Source organism: Biomphalaria glabrata, chromosome 2, assembly GCF_947242115.1.
Source record: "Biomphalaria glabrata chromosome 2, xgBioGlab47.1, whole genome shotgun sequence".
In the NCBI taxonomy this organism is placed as follows: domain Eukaryota; kingdom Metazoa; phylum Mollusca; class Gastropoda; family Planorbidae; genus Biomphalaria; species Biomphalaria glabrata.
Window position 1 is genome coordinate 25,355,126 of NC_074712.1, and position 20,219 is coordinate 25,375,344.

Sequence of the window (20,219 nt, forward strand, 5' to 3'; positions counted from 1 at the left end):
GCCACTGACACTCAACGCCGTCAATAATCGCCAATCTGACAAAGACACTCAAGACTGTAATAGATACTTCCGAGAAGATAAACGACGCCGACACTGGCAAAGAATCGAGCTCAGTAAATACAACTCCAACACGGGCACCCTATAAACGAAATAAACACAAAACTCAACTTCTACTTCAAAACTAAAAATAGTGACAACCTCCATATAATAAGAAACATCACAAACGAAGTAATTCACCCTTAACAGGGGTCCAAAAATCCTACAAAATAATAAGTCCAAGGAAATAATACTTGTTTACACAGACTAATGATCTTTTTACGACCCAACACACCGTCCTTTTCAACCAAATTCTGAGGCTGAACTGCCTCATGACAAAAAATGACCAATAAATGTCACCAGACTTTGTAACGTAGCAAACAATTCAAAACAACAATACAAGGCACTCTAGCCCCGTACAAGGATTAGGCCTACGAGTAGCGGAAAAAAAAACTTAACAGAGTTGGAAGAAAGCAAAACACACATGTCTAAACTACGCGACATCCACACATACTCTTTGCCCTTAATTCTAGTAGTCCTCATTTTCATGCCTCGCAGAGTTGAATAACAGGCTGAAGGCTAAATGTTTGGAGGTCAAAACTCTTCTTTTCTTTCTACAACCTGGACAACATAACTCTCCCCTACATACAGTTTTAGTTAATGAATTATAGTATCCATTACAAGTACACGCAATAACTCAGAAAAAAAACAAGTTTACAAATAGAGTTATGATATAACATAAACTCAGAGGGTTACTAGACATTGTCGCTGCGAGTTCTTATAGCATTTCATTCAAAAAAATCAGTCTGAATGATGTTAAGGAAAAAACTTTCCACTACGTCCTGGATTTTAAATACATATATATATATATATATATATATATATATATATATATATATATATATATATATATATATATATATATATATATATGTCGCTATTACATTAAAGGCTTTAGGAACTCGAGTGCAATGATAAGTCACCGTCGTCAACACGCTCGTGTCCAACAAAGACTATTTAATCTTACTAAGCTGAGGGACGTAGTGGAAAGTTTTTTTTCTTAACTAAAACTGTATGTAGGGGAGAGTTATGTTGTCCAGGTTTTAGAAAAAAAAGAAGAGTTTTGACACCTCCAAAAATATAGCCTATCATGGGCGTAGCCAGAATGTTTTTCGGGGGGGGGGGGAACCGCCATATATATATATATATATATATATATATATATATATATATATATATATATATATATATATATATATATATATATATATTATATATATATATATATATAAGTGTGTGTGTGTGTACATAGTTAATCTTTAGTGCATTCTGACCCTTCATCCTTTCGTTTATTGTACCCTAGAATAGGTTCTTCCTGGAGTTAGTGGAAAAATTGTAGATTCACCGCACTTACCAGTAAGGGGATCTGGGGGAGACACCATGTCCGGTATTGAAAGCCAACAAAATGCATATTCTGAGGTATCTACAGTGAATTATCCTGCAAATAAAAAGTTTTATTTCAAAAACCTAATCTACTATTCTTACTTACTTAGATCTTCAGGTGCCGTTCGGCGCATTGGGCGGCAAGCTGAATCTGTCATTGGCAATGTCTAAAGCCTCTTCCCACCTGCTCTGAGGTCTTCCATGAAAGTGTGGCGACAAGTTATACTAGAATTTCCCTGTTTGCGCTTTCCTAGTAATAACCTCTATGTCATCGCAACTCTTATTATGCGTAATTTATTTTGTCGGAGAACATGTCCCGCAAACCTCATGCGACGCTCTGTCACGACCTTACTAAGGGGTCGACTCCCAGTTCGGCATAGGATTTCTTTGATTGAGACCCGATCTCTATAACTGACTCCTAAAATCCGTCTTAGCCATCTTTGTTGAGCCGAATTGAGTCTTTTTTAATTTCGTCAGATGACTATTCACTGCACTTTATTAATGGAGTTCAGTCACTGGTAGAAATTTGTAACCTCTCTTGGCTACGCTTTGAAATTAGGTGACTAAGACTAAGACTAAGACTGTTTTATTGATCCTTACGGAAATTTATTGTGATTACAAGGACTCTTTTGTCATATAAAGACAACACAACAGAAAAATATACATAAATACAACAGACACAACAGAAAGAGTTCATTCAGCGACTACACACAGGTATCTTTGTGCATTTCACGTTCCCTGATGAATGAGTGGTGTTGATATAGTCTGACCGAGTGAGGTACGAACGAGTTTTTGTACCGATCCGTTCTTGTTTTGATTGACAGCAGTCGCCCACTTCGCGACGACCTGACGTAGTTCTGATGGAGCGGGTGGCCGTTGTCTTCCAAGATTTTTTCGATTTTTCTTAGGCACTTTTGTTCCTTTAAATGTGGTAATGTTGTGAGTGTAATTTTTGATGCTTTTTTATGATGTTTTCTAGACATCGCAACAGTTTAGATGAGGCGTTGCCTTGCCAACAAGTTATTCCGTATATTAGTAGATTTTGTATAGTCGCGCCGTAAAAAGTCTCAAGGATCTTCTTGTTTAGTTTAAAGCTATTGAGTTTGTATAGAAAAAAAAAGTTTGCTTTAGATTTTATATCGAAAAGGGAAGTTTTATCGTCAAAATCATCTTTTGGGGGGTTTTAAACTAAAAAATCTCTGTAATTTTTTTTAACAAATTTAAACCCTCCTTAGCTACGCTCATATAATTTGGTGAATTAAGTTTGCTTTAGAATAATATTGAAGAGACAGGTTTTCAGCCTCAAAACTCTCTGTAGGGGGATTTAAAACTCAAAACCATCTGAAGGGGTTTTAAACTTTAAAAAAAAGCCCTCTGGAGGAAAGGATTTTAAACTCAAACCTCCCCCCCCCCCTTTGCTTGGCTTCGCTCATAGAATTTTGAGTGAGTAATTTGTTTGTTTTTTTGGTTTTAAAGAGCTTTTTTTAGCTTCAAACCCCGCTGAAGGGGGATTTAAACACAAAACGCCCTTTGACTACTCTCAGAATTTTATGTGTGTAATTTTTTTTTTTTATATTGAAGAGGTATTTTTTTTAGCTTCAAACCCCGCTGGAGGAGGGGGGTTTAAAGTCAAAACCCTCTTTGGCTACACTCATATAATTTTGACTTTTATTTGCTCTTTTTAGCGGCCCCCGTAAGGGAAAAAACCGCTATTAGGTTTGTGCAAAATGTCCGCCTGTCTGTCTGTCTGTCCGTCTGTCTGTCTGTCTGTCCGTCTGTCACACTCAGATCTCGAAAACTAGAAGAGATATGAAAAATATTATTTCACCATTAAATGCGGCTTGAAAAGTTTAGGTGCAACGGCTACTTTTGGTTTTCTAAAAGCAAACCCTTTAATTTATAAAATTAATTATGCAAGCGATTTTTTCATAAAAATACACCAATTCTAAAACAATTACGTAAATGTAAGGGAGGCAATGTTACAATATGCTAACAAAGATCGACTATTTGTGTGTATTTTCAGTATCACTAAATCAAATATTTTTATAAAATGTATAAGAAATGTTTACAACAAATATAAATAATAGTTAAAGGTGTTTTTTCTGGTCAACTAGCTGCTAACATTAATAGAAAACATTTCTGTTTGTTTATAAAGGCTAATAATGCACTTTGTATGTAAATGTCACGCACATTTTTTAAATAGACTTTTTATGCAGCGACTTTCGTGCAGTAGCGTAACGTCGCAACACCCACAAGTGGCGTACAAATTCCTTAAACTTTTTTAAAAACTCAGATTTTATTTATTTTTATTTTAGTGCCCCTCATCCGAATAAAAGAAGCTTATTTTTGTGCGTTTTGTCTGTTGGTCGGTGTGTCCGTCACGATTAGATTAACAAATAACACTAAAGTAAGGCTATTGCAAATCTGATTTAACCATTAATTTTTCATTCAGGAATATTGCAATATTTTAAAGTATCTTTAATAGATTGTTCCGGATGTTTTGTGAAAAACAAATCAATGCCAGCGAATATTTTTTTTGCTCTTCTAACTTATATTAGATTTCATTTCCATGCTTAAACGTTGCAATAAACACATGATCTTTAATACATTGTTCCGGTTTTTTTAAATGTAAATAGCATATAAATGCTAAATAAAATATCTATACCGATTTATATTTCAATAATTATAAAGTTGTTCCGGATATTGTTTTATAAAAAATAAATTATGTTAAATGATTGTTTTAAATCGCATAATTGACTAATATATTACACTTATATTCTTTGACACTATGTCACTGTAGTTTATTTATCCATATCAACTGTTCCGAATTTTCAACTTAAAATAAATTTACGTCAAATGACTATTTTTTTCAAAAATATCGACAATAGGTTGTTCAGGATTTTAAAATAAGAAAGTAATTTACTAGAAACGATTATTGAAAATCACTTTTTATTTTATTTTACAGTTAATTTTCTTGCCGAAACATAATAAAAGTTGTTTAATCGGTAAGGAATGTTCCGGATTTTGTTTCGAAATGTTTGAAATCCCTCTTCTAATAAATAAAGAAATAAATTTCTCTTTTACGAAAATTGGTTGTTCCGGATTATGAAAAATATTGTAACTCTATTTATGTAAAATCGCACTTCTCTCTGACACTACATTTAACTTTCTAGCTAAAACGTTAGAACATCTTATTATCGTTAATATTATGTTCCGATTTTTAAGGAAAACAACTTCCTAACACCAAAGTATGGTTTGAAAATCTCTCCATAAGGCTATGGTACATCTAATTTTTATAACAGACCATCCCACAAATTTAATTAACGGTATCTCACTATAAATACATAAACATCCGGAACAATCTATTATAGAAACTTAAAACTAATGCAATGTTTCGGAAGGGAAATTAAATGTTCATCAGATTTTCATTAACTTTTAGTCTTTTTTTTCTCGCTATTAACATGACGGACAGACAGACTGACAGACAAAACAAAAAAAGCGTCTTTAATCCCTTTATATATATGTTATATACATATTTAGTTTAACTAACCATCAAATGAAATTCTAAAAGAAATCACTCGGTGCACCAATGTCTATGAGCACTCGACAAGCTTCTCGTATAAATGACATTTTTTTGTCTAACTAGGACGTGTGACGTAATGGAATTTTTTTCCTTTGACGTCATATGGAGTTAATTCTTTAAAATGAAATGCTAAAAGAAATCACTCGGTGCACCAATGTCTATGAACCCTCAACAAGCTGCTCGTATAGATGATATTTTTTAGTCTAACTAGGCCGTGTGACGTATAGGATTTTTTTCCTCTGACGTCATTTGGAATAAATTCTTTAAATGAAATGCTAAAACAACTCGGTATAGTAATGTTTATTAAACCTCGTAATGTGACTCGCATTTTAAAAATACAATAGCTAGATTTAGATCTAATCTAGATTTGTTATACTAGATCTAGATTTTTTACACTAGATCTATTTTTTTTTTACACTAGAGCTAGATTTTTTTAAAACTAGATTTAGATTTAAGTTCTAATTAAAATCATTGTAGAATCTAGATCTAGAATTTCTTGGTCTAGTTTAGAATGTTTGTTGTTTTACATGTTTCGGATGTTCCTTCAGAGTTGTAGTCCAAACCTCCCTCAGGACGCCGGGGATGGGAGCGGGTAGGGTTTGAACCTGGGACCATCGATGAATCCAAACGACAGTCCAGCGCGCAAACCCTACCCGACAGCCATGATTTAGACTAAAAAAAATTTTTACAACGTCAAATGAATCTTTGAAACATTATTACTTTTAACAATCAAAACAAAATCACGTCTTGGATATTTCTTGCGAATATGCGGATCCGACAGGGATCTGTCTCCCAGGGGGGCCGCCTCCGAGTTTGTGTGTCAACACAAACTCTCTTTGTAATCTTTTTTTATATTAAAGTTATTTTTTTAAACTTCAAGCCCGCTTAATGGGGGATTTAAAATAAAAACAAACCCTTTGTCTACTCTCATTAAATTTTGAGTTTGTAATTTGCTTTTTTATATTGAAGAGGTGGTTTTTAGCTGCAAACCCCGCTGGAGGGGGGTTTTAAACATAATACAACTCTTGACTACGCTCATAGATTCTGGTGACTGATGTATGGACAGTCTTATATAGAATTAAAAGAAGGGGTTTTATCGTAAATTAGTTATGCTCTTAAAATTTAGAAATTGTCGTTTACATTTTTTTTTGTTTTATAGCTAAGGGGGATTTAACTGCAAAGCCCCCTGGTAGGGTGTTTTAAACTCAAAATCCCCTTGGCTGCGCTGGGGCAAGTGATGGGTTAGTATTAAAATCTCTCCTAAAATAAAGAAAATTAGCAAAAAATTTCGTTTGAACCCCAAACCCTCCTGGCTATATATATCATGGGCGTAGCCAGGGGGGGGTTTATGGTTCAACCCCCCCCCCCCGAAATGAAATTCCCCCCCGAAGGGGGGGGGGATCGGAATTTAGTGACTGATTTTTTGCTTTGATTTTGTTTATTTCAGGTGAGATTTTAATACTAAACCATCACTTGCCCCAGCACAACCAAAGAGTTTTGAGTTTAAAACCCCCTACCAGGGGGTTTTGAATTTAAAACCCCCTACCAGGGGGGTTTGAGTTTAAAAACTCCTACCAGGGGGGTTCGAGTTTAAAACCCCTACCAGAGGGGTTCGAGTTTAAAAAACCCTACCAGGGGTTTGAGTTTAAAACCCCCTATCAGTTTTTTTTTTCAGTTAACTCCCCCTCTTCTATAAAACAAAACAAAAAAAAATGCAAACGAAAATCCCCTAATTCCAAGAGCACAGTTAAGGAAGATTTTGATTTTAAAACCCCCTATAAAATTTACGATAAACCCCCTCTTCAACATAAAAAAAGCTAATTACGCACTCAAAATGTTATGAGCGTAGCTAAATGGGTTTTGACTCAGTTTTGAGTTTAAATCCCACTTCAGCGGGGTTTGAAGGTAAAAAATACCTCTTAAATAATAAAAACAAAGCAAATTATACACTCAAAATGTTATGAGTGTAGTCAAAGAGGTTTTGAGTTTAAACTCCCCTCCAGTGGAGTTTGAAGCTAAAAAGTACCTCTTTAATATAAATAAAAGCAAATTACTCACTCTAACATTTATGAGCGTAGCCTAAAGGGTTTTGAGTTTAAACCCCCCGCCAGGTAGCCAAAGGGGTTTTGAGATTAAACCCCCCCCCCAGGAGGGTTTGAGGCTAACAAATACATCTTCAGTGTAAGAAAAAAAGCAAATTACGCACTCAAAATGCTATGAACGTTGCTAAAAGGGGTTTTAAGTTTAAACCCCCATTCAGAGTGGTTTGATGCTAAAAATACCTCTTCAATATAAAAAAAAGCAAATTACTCACTAAAATTATTTGAGAGTAGCCAATCCAATCGGGGGTTTTGAGTTTAAACCCCTCTTCTGCAGATGGCTTTTTTTAAAGTTTAAAACCCCTCCAGATGGTTTTGAGTTTAAGATTCCCCTACAGAGCATTTTGAGGTGGAAAACCCCCAACAGATTATTTTGACGATAAAACTTCTCTTTTCGATATAAAATCTAAAGTAAACTACTGTCACTTAATTCCAAGAGCGTATTCAAGAGAGGTTACACATTTTTACCAGTGGCAGGGCTCCATTAATAAACTGCAGTGAACAGTCATCTGCCGAAATTGAAAAACACTAAATGTGGCTCAACAAAGATGGCTAAGACAGATTTTAGGAGTCAGTCATAGAGATCGGGTCTAAATCAAGGAAATCCTATGCCGAACTGGGAGTCGATCCCTTAGTAAGATTGTGTGAGAGCGACGCATGAGGTTTGCGGGACATGTTCTCCGACCAAATGAATTATGCATAAGAACAGTTGCAATGATATCCTAGTACAACTTGACGACACTCATTCCTGGAGGTCCTCATGGCAGGTGGGAAGAGGCTTCAGACATTACCAGTGACAGATTTTTATGGAAACAGCTTGACTGCAAATGCGCCGAACGGCGCGAGAGGGTCTAAGTCAGTAAGAATAGCAAATTAGGTTTTTGAAATAAAAAAATTTAATAGCAGGAAAATGCAGTGTAGATACCTCAGAATATGCATTTTGTTGGCTTTCAATGCCAGAAATAGTGCTTGGCGACGAGGCTCCGCCCCGCGCTGGAGGAGCTCCTAGCGCTCCCAAGTAATCTAGTAATGTCGGGGAGTCTACAATTTTATGGAAACAGCTTGAAGGCAAATGCGCCGAACGGCGCAGGAGGATCTAAGTCAGTAAGAATAGCACATTAGGTTTTTGAAATAGAACTTTTTAATAGCAGGAAAATGCACTGTAGATACACCAGAATATGTATTTTGTTTGCTTTCAATATCAGAAATAATGCTTGGCGGCGGGGCTGAGCCCCGCGATGGGGGAGCTCCTAGCGCTCCCCCAGACCCCATTGCTAATAATGGTGGGGAATCTACAATTTTTCCACTAACTCATGGAAGAACCTATTCTAGGGCACAATAAACGTCTTCCGAAAGAATGAAGGGTCAGAATGTAATAAAGATTATGTACACACACACACATAAATACATATAAAAAAAATTCGCGGGGGGGGGGGGGGGTCGTGGGGGGGAGAAAAAAATCCACCCCCCCAAACCCCCCCCCGAAAAGAAATCCTGGCTACGCCCATGATATATATATATATATATATGTATATATATTAGAAGAGCGATCTCAAACAGTCTTTTGGCGTCAGTAGAATTTTTATTGTTTAATTGGGTACAATCTTTTTTTGTTCATTTAATTTTAGCGACGATAGCAAAGAAATTAAAGGGATATAATCATATATGTATATCAATTTACTTATCGAAACAAATTATGGAACATTCTTTAACCGATAAAAAGTATTTTGTAATGAAAATTAAATGCAAAATAAGTCAACAGAGTAATTTTTATGACAAACGATTGTAGTAAATGACTTTCTGCTTTTAAAATCCAGAATGACCCATTGTTGATATTTTTGAAAATAAGTAATTTGGCATACATTTATTTTACGTTGAAAATCGGAAACAATTTTATATTGATAATTGAGCAAAATGTTCCTGAACTCTTTAATGAATAAGACCTACATGTCAAGAGATTGTGTAGTCCTCTAGCCTAATTTGAATATTTTTTTTACTTTAAAAATTTGTAACGGTCAAACTAGATTAGCAAAATAGCTAGTAATTTTCATAAGGATATACATTTCAAATTTCTAGGAATATTGTTGGAGTCGTTTTTTTTTTTTTGAACCATATTCAACTGGATTTTGAGCCCATGAACCCAGGTACTTAAGTTCTCATATTTGTGTCCTAAAGCAAGCGGAGATCAATAACTTCTGAGTGATGGGGCGATTTTTTAACAAATTCTAGCTCTAGCCGTAGTAAAACCAAAGCCACCCATGAAAAATAAATTCGCGTCCCTCTCGCAAAGCTGTGAATTCTCTTAGCAGAGTCTGGGGGCCAAGACTTTCTTGCTACGTTTAAGCAAGAAAATTTAAAAAGGCAGGTATCAATATTTTCAGAAAGAACATCAGAATGAAATTCTATCTAAGACAAATGACAGAGAAGAATGAAGAAAGAAGGTTGACAGATCTTGTGTGGTGCCCCAGCGATCCAGCAGACTAAAGGATAGGTGAAAGAGAATGTGAAGTCAGATGTGAGCCTGGCCTAACTGATGTCTTATAATGAATATCTCATCTATCTTATTGTTTTATAAAGGGTCTCTTTTTCAAATCCTCAAGAAAAAAAAAACTTCTCCAACCAATGGCAAACAAATGGCTAGACAATGTGCTAACAACTTTTGCAGGGATATCTGCAACAGAATCCAAGACAGTCTCTACTCAGGAAGTAGTAAAGCTCTGTTTGATGGCATTAAAGCGGACCTGGGTCCAATAGTGTCTAAGCCTGCCCCCCTTCTATCAAAATCTGGAGAAAAAAATACAGATCGAACCAAGCAGCTAGAACGATGTACAGAACACTACCTTGATGTCTATTCCACACAGAATACAGTAGGCGATGTCACCCTGGCTTCTCTACCAGATCTTCCAGTATTGAAATACCTAGATGAGCTTCCGAGCCTTAGTGATCTCAAAAAAGCAATTAACTGCATGAAAAATAGAAAATCTCCAGGGAGTGATGGTATCCCAGCGGAAGTAGTTAAAGTCAATAAATCACTCCCGCTCCCTAAACTCTATGTTCTCCTCTGCCGCTGCTGGGAAGCAGGTCATGTCCCACAACTATAGTCACAATATACAAGAACAAAGGGGATCGGAGTGACTGCAACAATTACAGAGGTATCTCTCTCCTCAGTAAAGTTGGCAAAATCTTTGCTAGAGTGGCACTATCCAGGCTGCAATTGATAGCTTCTAAGAGTCTCAGTGTGGATTCAGGAGTGGTAGATCCGCTATAGACATGATATTCTCTCTACGACTACTGCAGGAGAAATTCAGAGAGAGAGAGACAGACCCCTTTACATCGTTTTTGTTGATCTTACTAAAGCCTTCGACATGGCCAGCAGAAGTGGCCTTTTCAATAAGGAAAATAGGTTGCCCTCCCAAACTACTGAAGTTCATTGAGTGCTTTCAGGAGGAAACGAAATGTACTATCAAATGCAATGGAGCCCAATCAGCACCTTTTGAGGTTAGCAGTGGTGTCAAGCTGGGATGTGTGCTCGCACCTACTCTGTTTGGCATATTCTTCTCCTGTCTACTGCATCATGCGTACAACGACATAAACGAAGGTGTGTTTCTCCATACAAGATCCTCTGGAAAACTATTTAATGTATCAAGGCTGCGGGCAAAAACCAAGGTTAGGAAGATACTTATCAGGAAACTCCTGTATGCTGATGATGCAGCTATTGTGGCTGATTCTGATATTCAGCTACAGTTCCTGGTTGACAAACTATCTGCTGCTTGCCAGACGTTCGGCTTAAACATTAGTCAAAGCAAGACTAAGATACTAGTCCAGAACAATACTGCACCTCAAGTAAACATTAATGGCTAACCACTAAAAATTGTGGATCACTTTTGCTATCTCGGCTCCATCACTCCCAACAATACTCTACTGGATAATGACATTAACAACAGGATAGCCAAAAGCAATGGCCACCATGTCACGGTTTCAGAAAAGAGTGTGGGACAACATATTGCTGACTAACAATACTTAAGCCCTAGTCTACCGGACCTGTGTGTTGAGCACCTTGCTATATGGAAGTGAAACTTGGTCAACTAACTCATGGCAGGAAAAAAAGCTGAATGTCTTCCACCTCCGATGCCTAAGGCGGATCTTCCAAATAAGGTGGCAAGATAGGATAACCAATGAGGAAATGCTACGAAGAGCAGGATGCCAGGACATCCGCTCTGTTATCAGCAGCAGACGCCTTGGCTGGCTTGGCCACGTTCGTAGAATGACAGTAGGTCGACTTCCACAAGACATTCTGTATGGCGATCTAGTCGAAGGCAGCTGTGTATCAAGGATTGGCCTCTTTAGTTACACAAGAAGTTGCAAAGGGAAAAAATCGTCTTTCGAGACGTAAAATGTCACAGAGAGAGACTTCCTACAAAAGCGTACAATAAGAACAAGAATGTACGGAGAAGTCTCATGGGAAATAACCCTCGAGCAAGGCCTCCCCCAGGGCTCCGTCCTGTCATGCGCCCTTTTCACGGCCTTCATAAATGACCTACCGGCTCAGCTAAAATGCCGAAAGCTGCTAATGATCATGATATTGTCCTTTGGAAATCCGGAAGGAGCGCAACCTCTATACAAAAAGTGTTGTAAGAAGAACTCCATACGCTCTGCTCATACACACAACAAATGGAGGCTAGAAATAAACATCTCCAAGACGGTCTATTCTCTGTTCACGCTCGGGACTGGCATTCTTGGGCAACCTTTCCGGCTCTCCCTCAACGGAGTGTCTCTCAGCATGGAAAAGCAACCCAAGTACCTTTAACTTTAGATCGCAAACTAAAAATATGTGAGCACATCCAGGATGTTGCAAGAAAGGCCTCAGGGAAACTTTGCATTGTGCGGAAGCTGGCATCCACGAAGTGGGGAGCCCGAGCAGACATGCTCCGATCACTGTATTTAGGAGCAGTCCGATCACAGATAGACTACAGCCTACCTGTGCAAATTTATGGCTCTAGGACTGCTCTTGAACAGCTTGATAAAATATAGTCCCAAGCACTAAGATTTGTCAGTGGAATCTTTAGGGCAAGTCAAATAAATGCGGCTGAAATAATGGCTAATGTAGGTCCATTAAACCTTAGGAGGGAAAGGTCAGTACTGACCTGCTTTGAGCGGTATAAAAGGCTGGATGAAAACCTCCCAGCTAGAAAACTATTTCATGGTTGGAAATGCAGAAGACGTATTCAGATGCAGTCTTTTATGCATCATGCCACTAGACTATCTGATAAAGCTGGCCTCTCCACCAACCGACAAAACATTCAACATTTTCATCCCCTTCCTTCTTGGTGTCGCCCAACGACCCCAGACATACGCTTGAAACTAGTAGACCCTAATGCCACTAAGCTAAGTCGTTCATCTAACGACCTTCAAATTCTATCATTGGAGACCATTAATACCTTCAAGCCCAGTGCTATTTTTGCATAGACTGATGGGTCGGCATCGATAGATTCTGGAAGAGCAGGCTATGGAGCCTACGTCGACTTTCTTGGCTCTCACTCAGTCAAAATCTTTGGACCATGTGGTAGTGTTTGCAGTTTCGATGCGGAGACCATGGCAGTCTGTGAAGCCTTAAAAGTAATTGACTCTCAACTCGGCGAGGGACATTTGAGGGCAACACAGATTGTTGTGGTCAATGACTCAAAATCTGTACTACATGCTTTGCGACATTTATGCACTACGCAAGACAGTAGGGTTTCTGTCCAGGGTTTCGCAAGAGAGGATTTTAGCCTCTCAAGCGCTCACTCAAATGGAGTTTGATGATGATGATTATGATGGTATTAACGTAAAATCATTATTTGAAATCGCTCTTTCGACTTATAATACATTTATTTTTGTTGCTCAGACTTACACTTTAATAATTGCATATGGAATACTCGCTGAAGTATGTGTATTCAAGATGTTGATTGCCTATACCTCCAGACCAAATTTAATTTTAAACATAATTATATTTATAAAAATCATAACGGTAAAACCAGAGTTTTCTCTGTCGAGATTGTATTATTTCAGTTAGCTAGTAATTCCTTTAGAAAAAAACAAAAATAAAATACAGAGTTTAATAGAAAGCTTGAAATGTTTCGCGAATTTCTGCACCCAAACCAATTCTTTTATTAGCGAACACCTAGAAGGTAGAGGGAAATTTTAAAAACATTTACACGAATCCGTTGGACAGTTCCACAGATCTCTTGATAGATGAATCAGTGGTATTTCGCTAACATATATATTTTGATTCGCCTATAATGCCATATTTGATGTAGACTCTATGTTTTCTTTTTGCTGTCTGCGCCTGTTAGATAGAAGGACTTTTTTTTGTGGTGGGTCTCAAATGTGTGTACCGCAACATTGAAGAGAACTATCCAGCACTCTATTTTAAAGGCTATCTGCTGCTAGCTGCTTTCCTCTATGACAGTGAGGGCAAAATGGCGCCTGAGTTGATCTTTAAAGTGATCATCCCCATTGCGGGTAAGGTGTCTGATCTAACGCAGCTGTCGAAGGGTAAGTTGTGCCTCTACACTGTCTACATTGGCCTCCAGCAGAATAGAGTTATTATTAAGGAATCATGCCAGCGTATGCCCATTGTGCAGTGCAGGTGTAAGTGTTCGAGTAGCCTTACAGACCTTATGTAAAGAGCTCTGGTCTCAGTGCCTTACTTCTTCTTCTTGAAACTGTCAGGTAGAGTTGAGCCTTCGGCTCTTGGAACTCTAGGCCAGCAAAAGTGAACAAGAGCTCTCTTTCACCGGCCTGAATGAGAACAATGTACACAGTTCTGTCTGGCGGGTGGGTCAGACTCGTGGCAGGAGGCCGCGTACAAACTTACAAAGGTGTGGTGAAAAGCTTTATAGACATTCATTTCGTTAGTAGACGGTGAGACCTATTCTTCCATGTTTTTTAAATAGGTGCAACAGATACTTTTATTCTTCGTTTCTATACGCAATTACTATGTTTTAAATTCGTACGTACTTATATTGTCGCTTAATTTTCAATTGTATTAAGGTAAAAACGGAAATATTAAAACTGTTTGATATTTCATTTATATTATAAGCGCAAAATACCACTCACTGACCGTTTATGTATCAAGATACCTCATCAACTACCAAACGGATTCCTAATAGCACAAACAAAGATTGATCTAGAGTCTAGTTCTTTTTTTTTTCCAGAGAGCAAGGAATGATACCTTGTATCACTGTCATTTGTCTACATTTAAAAGGAATCAAATAAACGATTACAATTAATGATTTTGTAGGGGTTACAATCGAAAAGCAACATAGGGTCTATTAAACATTATAATTGAGAAACCGAAGAAAAGTCCACAGATTTTATGTAGGACTAGCTTTTTTATGTAGAGCGGGAAGGGGGGGGGGGGGGCCAAAGGCATATGTATGTGTGTGTCAGGCGTGGAATTATTTCATCAAGTGAAAAGTCTATGTCGGAGACATTATGAGGCGCAGGTTAAAAAATGAACAGAAATGAGTGTTCCGGAAAGAGAGACAGAGAGAGAGAGAGAAAAGCGGGCCGATACAATAATTCACAGGCTAAAGTTAAAATGTCGTTCATTGATTGAAAAATTGAAAAAAAAAAAAAAACGATTAAGGACGAGATGTTACATTCTCTCTCTGTGCCTGCGTGCGTGCGTTCGTGTGTGTGTGTGTGTGTGTGTGTTGGCATGAGGCTACTTTCTATGTAACATTTTGTTCTCATAATAATTGCAGCACATATTTTAATTTCTTATCCTCAGTATTGCCATCATGATCTTGCAATACTTCGCTCCTTTGGCTGTTATTACTGTCACGAATTCTCACATTGGTTACATTGTCTGGATTAAAAGAACCCCAGGTGAAGCTGAACAAGATAGAGATCGAAGAATGGCTGCTGCTAAGAGAAGGGTAGATATCTTTTATAATTCGTTTAGAACATGTCAGTATACAGTGACATACAGAATCATGCAGACATTTAGGAAGCACCACATGCGATTGTAATATTTTCTAAGTGTTTGCAATATCATCTTGGTATTCCAAGTACCATATAGGCTAGTAGTTTTATTTTCATATTCGTTGTTCTGTGTCGATATTAGTAATTCAATGTGATGTCATAGTTCTGTGTTGATGTTGGTAATTCTATGTAGATGTTTAATTAACATGTAAGTGTTTTTATTGAAGTCCGAGGTCTATTACGAAAACTGTTACATAAAATGCCCACTCGTAATGTTCACTTTATCAATAAAAGAACCATGGCGGCCGTTAAGCTGGGTTATATTGTTACGAATCTTACTATCCAGGCTCTCTGCAAACTGCACCAAACACCACCAACTTAAAGAACTTGACAACTCAGGGCTCCAAAGTAACGTAACACTTTAATAGTTGAATAAATAACAGCCAATACTGTACATTTGGCAACACGTACACTGTACAAATATCTCTCCGATAACACCGTTCCGCAGTATCAACTCTTGCACTGGCCTCTCCGTCTCGCTCCGGGCTTGCACTGGGTTCAACAGTTCAGGACTAACTTCACACACTAGGCTCGTTGTGTCGGACTCGATCGCAGACCAAGATCAAGACGCCAGCCGTCTCAACTGTACTTGACAGTACTCCGCACTGAACCGTCGTAATGCTCCGTACAGAACCACACCGCTGAACTGTGCTGTAGTCGACCGTGTTCTGAACTCCTGTCGTAAACCTCCTTTCTGAACCGTCTTGACTGCGACACCTCCGCTGGCCTTCTAGAACCGGACAGAACGTCGCTCGACCATTCTGGGTGGTCAGATGACTACATCCCTCGTGACGCTCCTGAGCTCAGTTCACGACGTCGAGCCTTCCCGAACCATCATGTTGACACTCGTCTAATCCGACCGGCGTAACTCGTCACGGTTGACCGCTCGTCTAGCGCTGGCCTGGGGTGATTTGCGTCGGCTAACTACACACACACCACTATCCCCATCTGTGCCACCACCAGGTTTATAACAATATGAGTTTGGAGGATGTTAAGAAACTTTTTATTTAGTCGGAGGAAAGGTAAATTCGATTTCATATAGAGAGAAACTTAGGAAATGCTGTCAATACCTAAGGGATAAGATCTTTTAGAGCACCAATTTTTAGCCACCGAAATCGGAAATTGTTATTAGTTCGTCTGTCTGTCCGTTGTTGATGCTTTGATCTAAAAAAAACACATGAACTATTAAAAACCAATTTTAAAATATAAATTGTGAATACTTGTGAAAATAATGTTGAAAAATCAATAGACTCATATAATTAATGCGTTTAGTATTGTATCAGTGTGGCAAGTGATGTTTTGAATAGTATCAGTGTAAATGGTGTTTTGGAATAGTTATAGTTGTTTCACAATCTTTAGGGTATTATTGTTGTTGTTCCCTTTTATACAAAAATAACAATAAAAAGACTTGTGTTCAAGTCCGAAGATAATGAGGAATGCATTATTTCACGTGGCTACGCAGCCCCAGCTGCCACATCCAGGGCAAGCATAATCTTTGTCCGCCGGTGTTCGATTAAGATTTTCTTTTCGCCGTCTGCGTCTGTCCTCGGCAGCGGATTTTCTTTTGGTCTCAAATGTGTATCTCACGGATTTTGTGTGTGACCTCCAGCTGTATCGTTCTGGCCGCATGCAACAAGGTGCTCTCTTCTATGTCAGCTAAGGCTGAATATGATAAAAAAAATCTAATTCACAGATCCTAATGTTATTTTGCATCCCAAATTGCATTGGACTAGTGAGCTAGTGAGCTAGTGAATGTTACTATGATTTTTGCTCCCTTACCTTACCTGGGCATGCTACCCTGCCTCATAGTGGCGTCCGGGTGGAAACGATCGTAGGAGGAAACGATTAGGCTAAAGGGTAGCAAAACAAGACTCCCGTGGAGGTGCGTAAGGGGGTGCGAGAGCATCCTCATTGCACTGTGCGGAGTTGTAAAAAAGCTCCCACAACCGTGTCACAATCAAGGCGCCGTTCCTCAAGAGGCCGTTACATGAATGGCCTGTCCTGCACGGTTAGCCTGGTATAGAAAAGGAAAATGGCAGGGGTCCCTGTGCACGCGGTCTCTGACCGCGAGTCTGACACCCCGCCAGACAGAACCCTAGGCTCAACTCTACCTGACAGTTTCAAGAAGAAGAAGCTCCCTTACCTTATTGAGAGGTAGTTGGCAGGTGAAAACTTGAAGGTGAATTGATGGATTATTAGCGTGACGTTCACTGGTCTGGCTCTCAACTGGTATATAGAGTATGAGTATGCCTGATAAGTAACAGGATTCGTAGCAGGCAGATACCTTTGAGACATACAGGCTCTCAACTCTAAATAGAATTATGTAAAGAAATCATTGAGAAAACATGTACTTTTGTTCACTTCAAAAGCCTAGGGGAAAAAACGGCTGATAGTTCAAGGTAAATCATTCAGGGTAACTCATTCAAGATAACAGCCACTGGAATGGGAAAGGGAAAAAACTTCTTCAAATAAGTTGTCGAAATATGACGTAGAAGGCAGTGGGTGGAGGTAATAGAAGTGTATAGACCTATCTGATTTAGAAGGCAGTGGGTGGAGGTAATAGAAGTGTATAGACCTATCTGATTTAGGAGGCAGTGGGTGGAGGTAATAGAAGTGTATAGACCTATCTGATTTAGGAGGCAGTGGGTGGAGGTAATAGAAGTGTATAGACCTATCTGATTTAGGAGGCAGTGGGTGGAGGTAATAGAAGTGTATAGACCTATCTAATTTAGGAGGCAGTGGGTGTAGGTAATAGAAGTGTATAGACCTATCTGATTTAGGAGGCAGTGGGTGAAGACAATAGAAGTGTATAGACCTATCTGATTTGGAAGGCAGTGGGTGGAGGTAATAGAAGTGTATAGACCTATCTGATTTGGAAGGCAGTGGGTGGAGGTAATAGAAGTGTATAGACCTATCTGATTTGGAAGGCAGTGGGTGGAGGTAATAGAGTGTATAGACCTATCTGATTTAGGAGGCAGTGGGTGGAGGTAATAGAAGTGTATAGACCTATCTGATTTAGGAGGCAGTGGGTGGAGGTAATAGAAGTGTATAGACCTATCTGATTTGGAAGGCAGTGGGTGGAGGTAATAGAAGTGTATAGACCTATCTGATTTAGGAGGCAGTGGGTGTAGGTAATAGAAGTGTATAGACCTATCTAATTTGGAAGGCAGTGGGTGGAGGTAATAGAAGTGTATAGACCTATCTGATTTAGGAGGCAGTGGGTGTAGGTAATAGAAGTGTATAGACCTATCTGATTTAGGAGGCAGTGGGTGGAGGTAATAGAAGTGTATAGACCTATCTGATTTAGGAGGCAGTGGGTGGAGGTAATAGAAGTGTATAGACCTATCTAATTTAGGAGGCAGTGGGTGGAGGTAATAGAAGTGTATAGACCTATCTGATTTAGGAGGCAGTGGGTGTAGGTAATAGAAATGTATAGACCTATCTGATTTAGGAGGCAGTGGGTGTAGGTAATAGAAGTGTATAGACCTATCTGATTTAGGAGGCAGTGGGTGGAGGTAATAGAAGTGTATAGACCTATCTGATTTAGGAGGCAGTGGGTGGAGGTAATAGAAGTGTATAGACCTATCTGATTTGGAAGGCAGTGGGTGGAGGTAATAGAAGTGTATAGACCTATCTGATTTAGGAGGCAGTGGGTGTAGGTAATAGAAGTGTATAAACCTATCTGATTTGGAAGGCAGTGGGTGGAGGTAATAGAAGTGTATAGACCTATCTGATTTAGGAGGCAGTGGGTGTAGGTAATAGAAGTGTATAGACCTATCTGATTTAGGAGGCAGTGGGTGGAGGTAATAGAAGTGTATAGACCTATCTGATTTAGGAGGCAGTGGGTGGAGGTAATAGAAGTGTATAGACCTATCTGATTTAGGAGGCAGTGGGTGGAGGTAATAGAAGTGTATAGACCTATCTGATTTAGGAGGCAGTGGGTGTAGGTAATAGAAGTGTATAGACCTATCTGATTTAGGAGGCAGTGGGTGTAGGTAATAGAAGTGTATAGACCTATCTGATTTAGGAGGCAGTGGGTGTAGGTAATAGAAGTGTATAGACCTATCTGATTTAGGAGGCAGTGGGTGTAGGTAATAGAAGTGTATAGACCTATCTGATTTAGGAGGCAGTGGGTGTAGGTAATAGAAGTGTATAGACCTATCTGATTTAGGAGGCAGTGGGTGTAGGTAATAGAAGTGTATAGACCTATCTGATTTAGGAGGCAGTGGGTGTAGGTAATAGAAGTGTATAGACCTATCTGATTTAGGAGGCAGTGGGTGTTGGTAATAGAAGTGTATAGACCTATCTGATTTAGGAGGCAGTGGGTGTAGGTAATAGAAGTGTATAGACCAATCTGATTTAGGAGGCAGTGGGTGGAGGTAATAGAAGTGTATAGACCTATCTGATTTAGGAGGCAGTGGGTGGAGGTAATAGAAGTGTATAGACCTATCTGATTTAGGAGGCAGTGGGTGGAGGTAATAGAAGTGTATAGACCTATCTGATTTAGGAGGCAGTGGGTTGAGGTAATAGAAGTGTATAGACCTATCTGATTTAGGAGGCAGTGGGTGTAGGTAATAGAAGTGTATAGACCTATCTGATTTAGGAGGCAGTGGGTGGAGGTAATAGAAGTGTATAGACCAATCTGATTTAGGAGGCAGTGGGTGGAGGTAATAGAAGTGTATAGACCTATCTGATTTAGGAGGCAGTGGGTGTAGGTAATAGAAGTGTATAGACCTATCTGATTTGGAAGGCAGTGGGTGGAAGTAATAGAAGTGTATAGACCTATCTGATTTAGGAGGCAGTGGGTGAAGGTAATAGAAGTGTATAGACCTATCTGATTTGGAAGGCAGTGGGTGGAGGTAATAGAAGTGTATAGACCTATCTGATTTAGGAGGCAGTGGGTGAAGGTAATAGAAGTGTATAGACCTATCTGATTTAGGATGCAGTGGGTGGAGGTAATAGAAGTGTATAGACCTATCTGATTTAGGAGGCAGTGGGTGGAGGTAATAGAAGTGTATAGACCTATCTGA

General features: G+C 38.9%; 1 protein-coding gene across 3 annotated transcripts in view; it reads left to right on the forward strand.

The window, feature by feature from the left end:
- The window catches only part of LOC106072285 (RYamide receptor-like), a 116,539-nt gene that overhangs the window by 67,844 nt on the left and 28,476 nt on the right, over positions 1 to 20,219 (forward strand). For all 3 annotated transcript variants that reach the window (XM_056022093.1, XM_056022092.1, XM_056022094.1), the window contains one exon: positions 14,936 to 15,083. In XM_056022093.1, the coding sequence (XP_055878068.1) occupies positions 14,936 to 15,083 (148 nt within the window). The remainder of the gene's footprint in view (positions 1 to 14,935; positions 15,084 to 20,219) is intronic.